The 8,541-nt window shown below is 32.6% G+C and overlaps 2 protein-coding genes across 2 annotated transcripts; one reads left to right on the top strand and one right to left on the bottom strand.

The window, feature by feature from the left end:
* Positions 1-4,317: 4,317 nt before the first annotated feature.
* LOC108485580 (S-type anion channel SLAH4-like) lies at positions 4,318-5,807 on the top strand. Its single transcript, XM_017789440.2, has 2 exons — positions 4,318-5,284; positions 5,401-5,807. The coding sequence occupies exons 1-2, from the start codon at positions 4,415-4,417 to the stop codon at positions 5,692-5,694; spliced, it is 1,164 nt and encodes a 387-aa protein (XP_017644929.2). The 5' UTR covers positions 4,318-4,414; the 3' UTR covers positions 5,695-5,807.
* Positions 5,808-6,130: 323 nt separating this feature from the next.
* LOC108485696 (uncharacterized) lies at positions 6,131-7,827 on the bottom strand. Its single transcript, XM_017789548.2, has 2 exons — positions 7,310-7,827; positions 6,131-6,638 (listed from the first exon to the last, which is right to left on the bottom strand). The coding sequence occupies exons 1-2, from the start codon at positions 7,590-7,592 to the stop codon at positions 6,439-6,441; spliced, it is 483 nt and encodes a 160-aa protein (XP_017645037.1). The 5' UTR covers positions 7,593-7,827; the 3' UTR covers positions 6,131-6,438.
* Between the last annotated feature and the right edge of the window lie 714 nt (positions 7,828-8,541).

Raw genomic sequence — 8,541 nt, forward strand, 5'->3', positions numbered from 1 at the left:
TGGTCCACTAAGCTTCAGGCTTGACTACTCTCCCACTTTCACTGTCCATCTTAAAGGGTTCCCGACTTGTCAACACATCATGCCATGCATTTTCATCAATACGCTTAATTTATGCATTCATATGTGCTTTCTAGTAAGCTTAGTTTTCAACTTCATCATAAAAGGTCAAGATGTAAAGAGCCTTCCATAACTTGATTCTAGAAACCTTTAGGACCTCCACTAGTTACGTTAAATGGAAAAATCTGATACCAATTGAAATTATTAAATTGTTGCTTGTAAAATAATCTAAGTGCTTGTAATGAGTGACAGAGACGTGGGCACTTCTTTGGCACCAAAACTTGAAAGCAAAAACACAAAGAAGACACAAAAATTATTTACAAAGTTCGATTTCCTTACGTTTGTGGAGTCTAACTCAGTAATAAATATACACTACCTTTAACAGTTACAACAAGTGATCCTAACCTCTCACACACTTCATGATGATTCTCCCCACTTTGGAATCTTGAAGACAAATACACTCACCACTAGCTTCACCCTTGTGAACTCAACAAGTAAAACATTTACACAAATGGTTTTACTAATAAATTGCACTTAAAGAAATGTTCCTTACCTTAAATAAAATAAGTACTAAAAACTTTTGGTATAATAACCTACACAACTCTATCCTTTAAATAGATTTATGCTCGAGACTTGCTAACATTGAATGTCTATAACAATCTCATTAAAACAGTAATACAATAAACTGGTTACAATATAAAATAGAGAATAAACCAATCATGGACTCTTGGCAACTAATATTATAGAGTTTCAATCCAATCCAATGCCCATGTTGCAAGGGATTGACTTGGGTGTTTTAGTTCGATCCAATCTTCAATATGAGTCTCCCAAGTAAAACGACCTTCTTTGATAGGCTAAATATACTCCAAATAATAAGCACAACCCATTCAAATAGTTCAATAAATTGTCAATACTCAAATATGGAAACTATCATTAAATAGCTCTAGTACTGGGGAAGTGGGCACTTCCCTAGTATTTAAAGGTCAGTTTCATATTTTTCAACATAATGCATTAACATATACATATACTAGAAATCTTATCACATACGTATGAGTGTGACAATCACGAATTTAAAATACAGATATGTGTTTAAAAATAACAAATAATAAACAATGAAATTTATGGTTTGAAACTAATTAATCATAATAACACATGACATTAACAACATAAATACATCATATTAACAATACTAAATGCACTACAATTATTTATCTCGACATTAACATTAATTGTGAGTTAATATCGAGTTGACTTGTGACACCAACTTAATTAACAACATTATTAATACTAGAAATTCTATCACACGATATGTGTGTGGAAACTACAAATTTTGAATAAAAATGTGTGTTTAAAATAACATATAATAAATAATGAAACATAAGGTATGAAACTAATAATAATAACAACACATATGCAATACGCATGCGAAATTAAAATAAAAAATAGTTTAACTTGTGACACCAACTCAATCAAATACATTATTAATACTAATAATCCTATCATACACGTATTCGTGTTGAAACCATAAATTTTGAATAAAATGTATGTTTAAAATAACATAAAATAAATAATGGGACGTAAGATTTGAAACTAATAATAATAATAACAATACCACATATGCAATATGCACGAAATTAAAATGAAAAATAGATTAACTTGCGACATCATCTCAATCAAATACATTATTAATACTAAAAATCCTATCACACGAGTATGCATGTGGAAAACATGGATTTAAAACACAAATTTGTGTTTAAAATTACATACAATAAACTATGAAACATATGGTTTGAAACTAACATGAAATTAACAACATAAATAAATCATATTTACAATACTAAATGCACTATAATTATTTATCATGATATTTTCATCAATTGTGAGTTAATGTCGAGTTTACTTATGGCACCAACTCAATTCATAATATTATTAATACTAGAAATCCTATCACAACAGTATGTGTGTGGAAACCGTAAATTTTGAATAAAAAATTGTGTCTAAAAATAACATACAAAAAATGAAACATAAGTATTGAAACTAATAATAATAACACCACACCACATATGCAATATAATGAAAATTAGTTTAACTTGTAATACCAACTCTATTAAATACATTGTTAATACTAAAAATACTATCATGTATGCGTGGAGAAATCACAAATTTTGAATAAAAATGTATGTTTAAAAATAACATAAAATAAATAATGAAACATACGGTTTGACACTAATAATAACATCAACACATATGCAACATGTACGAAATTAAAATGAAAAATAGTTTAACCGATGACACCAATTCAATCAAATACATTATTAATACTAGAAATCCTATCACACGCAGATATACGTGTGGAAACCATGAATTTAAAACACAGATATATATTTAAAAATAACATATAATAAACAATGAAATGTATTGTTTGAAACTAATTAATCATAATAATATATGAACTTAACAACATAAATACATCATATTAACAATACTAAATGCACTACAATTATTTATCATGAGGTATCATCAATTATGAGTTAATGTCTAGTTGACTTGTGACACTAACTCAATTAACAACATTATTAATTATTAATATATACAAATGATGGAGATAATAAATTGTGAATATTAAAATAAAAATGTATAAAATATATTAAAATGAAAAGTTGGTTGAGTGGCTAATTTAAAATTTTATTAATCTTTTTGGTGTGGAATTAAATCGACCATAGACATATTTTCATTGGTTTTGTGAAAATCAACCGACTAAAATACCTTCAAATACTATAATTTATTTTAATTATATAATTATATTTCTGTAATATTGTTGGTGAACTAATTTGAGAGTAATATCTACTTAATAAATAGTAAAAAAAAAATTTGGCATACTAAGTTTCATCATCACTTTTAACTTTTTACTGCTGAGGCATCAAGAACACAAGAACTAAGCCTGCAAATCAACACTTGCAACACAACGAATAAATCTCCATGAAATATTATATATATCTCCTATCATATGGAAAGCCATGGAAGCTATGATCACCATCTTCCCGTAAATATCCAATTAAAGCAGCCTAATTTGGCTGTTAATATACGGCCTCTCAATCCCTGAAAGATCACATAATAGATTTTATAGCCGAGGATTATTGATCTTTATTACAGATTAAATCCCAAAAAGAGAATGACCTACTCACGCCTACTGAAAGTGGATGCCTCAACCAAAAACCTTGAGGATCATTATATATACATATAATATTATATTATATTATGTGCATATTATAAGGTATCTTCTTTTATCTTGTCAGCCGCCTAGGCGTGTCGGATGCCAAATTGCCAGTCCCTCAACACCATTGCTTTTTCCCCATTCCTTTTCTTGCGGAATTTCATTAGCAAACACCAACCATGGATATATATACATACATATATATATATATCATTTACGTGTATATATATGTATATGTATATGTATATGTATAAATATTCTCCATTTCCTATTCCTTGAGCTTAATTAAGTAATATTAACCCACTCACGTATGACTCATCTCCAACTACATGCATTAACTTCAGTATCTATTCAAAGATATTGCATTTACTACAAATTAGGCTAAGACAATGCGAATACTATTCCCAGGTCAGTTCTTAAATATGGCATTTGATGTTTTCCCTGCATCCTACAAATCCAAAAGCAAAAGATAGGGGTCTATTTCAACCCAATAAAAACTGAAAAATTTATACCTCACGTATCCTAAAATTCTTTTGCGTGGTTCATATAGTTTACATTTTGTCATCAACTTCTTTAATCAACCCCTCAAAAGATAAATGTGACATCATTCCCACTAAGCCTAACCACGGTTCGGGTCAGGAGGCAATTCAATTTTATAAAAATTATTTCTTACCTAAGCTTTTTTTTTCTTGCTTTTTGTCCAAGGGCACGAATTACTCTCCATTTAACATTAAATAAATTTAATTATTAAATAATAATTCGAGCCTTGAATAAAGCCTGGTTCTTGGTTAGGTGCATGAAAGTCCCACCCATTTCATCACCGTTTCTTGTTTTTTTTTTTTTTCTTTCTGAATTATACCAAATATATATGTTGGCCACGGAAGACGCAATATATGTTTCCATCTTGAGTAGTTTTTTGTTTTTGAGTAATTAGGTTTTTGTCACGTCAAAAAGAAGGTTCCATTACTCTATTCTTGGTGATAAGTCCACGCCTTTCTCCCACGAACCCTTTTCAAAGAATCAGTTGGTGCAGTTTTCTATTGATTGTTTCGATCATCTATATATATGCAAGTAGCCTTATCGTAAAGGCCAAACCCAAACACAAACACAAACCCAAAGTTTTAATCTATAATTCTTAACCTAATGATGGAAGAAATAGAATGCAAACCACCAACTCAGCTCATAGTAGAAGCTTCCATTAGCAGTACTGACCAACCAGAGAAGAACAACGGTGAGGCGCTATCTCCATCATGTTCCAATATATTAACGAAGATCCATGCTGGGTATTTTAGGATAAGCCTTTCCCTTGGGTGTCAAGCTTTGTTGTGGAAGATTCTGACTCAACCAAATGGTGTTTCTCGAGATGTTCTGCATGTTTTCAGCAAGCTCCCATCTACGGCTTGTTTGCTGCTATGGTGTCTAGCTGCTTTAACACAGATTTCACTGACTTTGGTTTATGTTCTCCGATGTTACTTTCAGTTCGATTTGGTTAAGGCCGAGTTCTCACACCATATCGGAGTTAACTATCTGTATGCTCCTTGGATTTCATGGCTTGCCTTGCTTCAATCTGCACCGATTCTCCTTCAGAATACCTGCCTTCTTTATATGATTCTCTGTTGGACCTTTATTGTTCCCTTGGCAATGCTTGATATTAAAATATACGGACAATGGTTCACAACGGAGAAACGGTTTCTATCGGTAATGGCAAACCCGACTAGCCTGATATCGGTGATTGGGAACTTGGTAGCCGCTCGAGCTGCAGCACAGATGGGCTGGAAAGAGAGTGCAGTTTGTATGTGGTCACTTGGTATGGTTCACTATTTAGTACTCTTTGTTACACTCTATCAACGCTTATCGGGTCAAAATTCTCTCCCTACGATTTTACGACCAACCTTCTTCTTGTTCTTTGCTGCTCCCAGCATGGGTAGTTTAGCTTGGAACTCCATTACCGGAACTTTCGATACCACATCGAAGATGCTCTTTTTCTTTTCTCTCTTCCTCTTCGTATCTCTGGTAAATTTACAGCAAACAACGTTAAACATGTGTGTTTGTAGTATATATATATATATATATATATAGCAGTCAAACCAGACAGTGACATCGATATTTGCTATGGTTGGTTTTTACAGGCTTGCAGGCCATTCCTATTCAAGAAATCCATGAGGAAATTCAATGTGGCATGGTGGGCATACTCTTTCCCGTTAACCTTCCTTGCCATGGCAGCTGTTGAATACTCACGAGAGGTGAAATGTCATGTTGCAACTCTCTTAATGCTTTTGTTGTCAGTAGTGTCAGTTCTGGTTTTTCTTGGCTTAATGATGCTCACTGCTGCTAACATTGACCGGCTGTTGGGTGGAACTGATGATCCCATACTGGCTTTTTGCAAAAACAAGAAATCAAATGCTGGAGCCACGACGAAATAAGTGCCTAATACGGGTATATGTTTGATATGGGACGTAATTCTAAACTATTTCTAAGATGTATTTGGAGAACTCTTGGGTTTTAATAATCAAATTATAAATATTAAATTATGAAACACCTGTGTGAGAGATTTTGGTTGAATGGTGATGTATAAATATTGAAAATTATAAAAATTTGTGCTCAAATCATATCATATATTTTTATAAAGGCAAAAATACCCTCTACACAATACAATTATTAGGTATAATAACTCAAGAAGACAACTCAACCACATGCTTAATATATAGACATAGATGCACGTTACTGAGAATAGTTTGATGGTTTTCTTGGGCATACTTATAACTCAAATTACCAAGCATTTTGTTGGTTTAAAAATCCATTTTCTTGGGTAATATAAAGTTCTTATTCTAGCATTCAAACTATTACAATGTTCTAAAATATATCAAAGATCAAAACTCATCCATTGATTCATTGAACAGTAGATTCTCAATAATAAAAACATGAAGCTGAAATGACAAAGAGAGGCTAATTTCTCAAATATATATACGTATGTGTGTGTATTTTTTTTTCTTTGGATCTTTCTCCGTTTGACAAAATTCAAGAACTAAACTGCAAAAATCAAATCCATTACAGAACCCTGAAGACCTTTATTGGAAAAACGCTAATGAAACTGCAAAAACACATTCGCAAGAGGTGCTCAAATTCCTTAGGTATTCATTCTTCTTACCACCTGAATGTGACAAGCTCTAGTCAGATTCAAGCTGCTTAATCCTTGCCCTCAGAGTGGCTATTTCTTCCTCCAAGGCCGTAACTTTGTCTGACCCACCTGCATCTTCAAATCCCTGACCTTGTTTCTTGGCAGTCTCCATGGTCTTCCTTCTTATACGGAGTTCTTTAATATAATGGTGTAATTTGTCTATAATTAGTGATAGGAATAGCAATCCCCCTGTAAAAAAAGTTACCCACCATTAAAAACACAGTTTATTATCAGACCAAAAAGGAAGTGAGAGACATCCCCAGTGAACTTCTAGCTGAAGAATGAAGCATACATCAACTTTTGGGAATTAATATGACATGTAAAAAACCATAATATCAAGAAAACAAACGAAAGTTTACACTGCAAGAGGAGAATTATAGAATACATGATTCAGGTGTGAGCGTCAGCTATGAGTAAGTATACGAGACGGGCATGGTTAGATTTTTCTAGGATTTTCCACACCTTTAGAGATCATATCCTCAGATCTATGTGTTCAACATAGTGTTTAAGAAAAATGAAGGTCCAAGTGCTATATGTTATATATAAGGCTAAAAAACAGGTACCATTGTCCTGTTTTCCCTCCATTTTTGAAGATAAATAATGTATACATTTCAGGGAATTGAATCAAAAGTAAAAGGGTATTGATATTATTAGAATTTGGAACCTGAATCAAGTCCTGCCTTTGCCACCCTAATTGCATTCTAGAAAAGAATAAGCATTCTAGAAAAGAAAATAAGATATAAACAATCATAATAATTGCATACCGTATGGTAGAAGGAATCAAGATCGCGAATAAAAGTGAAAAAAATTAGGATTAGATTTTAGAAGAACTATGGAGGAAGAATTAATTAATTAATTACCCATGAGAGTAGTTTCGAGGAGGTTTTTGGCCATGAGAATCTCGTCCGTTAGAGAAGCGTTTCCATCAACGATCCAGCGTTTCTTGAGCATCATCATGCTGAATATGTACGACAACATCACAACGGATACTGTTCCGCCCACCGTCTTCACTATGACCGGACCTCGTCCCCTCTTGGCCCGATCCAGAACCATTAACACCAGCTTCCTTAACGGTGTCTTGAAGCATAGTACGATGATCACCGCCATCTCTGCGAATATCACCGTGAACAACAACTGTAGCATCTTTAAACGTTATTCCTTTTTCTGGAACCCCAAAAAGATGATCAAAATTAAAAGGAGTAATGCAAGCTCTTTCAGTAACAACGAACCCAACACCGAAAAGCACAAAAACAGATTAGTTTTCCATTAATGAAGAAGATGAAGGAGCGCGATTCTCGTACGCAATTTTATTTTTGATCTTTAAGTTATTTTTTGGGTTAAATTTCTAAATGCCCCCTTACCTTTTTGTTTATTTGAGATATATATGCATGTAAGACGTATTTTTAGAATTATACATATAGTCGGATGGATCATATCATCGATTTTTTATTCACCAGTCCAACCAGTATGATTGTTGGTCTGATTGATTAAGTATTAAAAAAATTTTGAAAAATAGGGACATCCAGAAAAAATAAATTTGGAAAAATAAGAAAAAATATTTAAAAAAAAAGCTTTTATGAACTAGGTTTGAGTTGGTTGGTTATTGGGTTTAGGGTTGAGCTTTTTTTCTCGGTTTGGGCTAAGAATTTTGGCCCAAAAAATAAAAAAGTAATCGGTTCAATTGGTTTTCAGTTCAAAGCTAATTCAATCACGGTTCAAAATGATTCACAATTCAACCAATTCAATCATTTTATTTGAACTAGTATATCGACTAGTCCAATCCAATTTAAACAACCATAATCAACACCTTTTAGGCTGCTTCTTGTTTACTTTTTTGAGATAAAAAGTAAGGAATATAGTTTGTCCAGAGATTGGACCTAAAATCAATTTCAACTAAATACATAGAACTCAATTTCTTCTAATTAGGACTATTTAGGCTTTCAAAGTTTAAATTAATATTAGAGACACTAACAAGGTAGCCCATAAGCTTGCAAGAGTCGCTTTGTTACATGCAGACTACTTTGAAGGGATGTTTGGTTCGTCGAATCTTAGATTTTGTTCCATAATAGGATTTAGAGGAATGTAATTACGG

Source organism: Gossypium arboreum, chromosome 6 (genome assembly GCF_025698485.1).
Source record: "Gossypium arboreum isolate Shixiya-1 chromosome 6, ASM2569848v2, whole genome shotgun sequence".
Lineage (NCBI taxonomy): Eukaryota > Viridiplantae > Streptophyta > Magnoliopsida > Malvales > Malvaceae > Gossypium > Gossypium arboreum.

Excerpts from the sequence above, each read along its gene's own strand:
- LOC108485580 (XM_017789440.2), top strand. The coding sequence starts at position 4,415 with ATGATGGAAGAAATAGAATGCAAACCACCAACTCAGCTCATAGTAGAA. Across the intron at positions 5,285-5,400 it reads TCTTCCTCTTCGTATCTCTG|GCTTGCAGGCCATTCCTATT; the intron begins GTAAATTTACAG and ends TGGTTTTTACAG.
- LOC108485696 (XM_017789548.2), bottom strand. The coding sequence starts at position 7,592 with ATGCTACAGTTGTTGTTCACGGTGATATTCGCAGAGATGGCGGTGATC. Across the intron at positions 6,639-7,309 it reads CCTCGAAACTACTCTCATGG|GGGGATTGCTATTCCTATCA; the intron begins GTAATTAATTAA and ends CTTTTTTTACAG.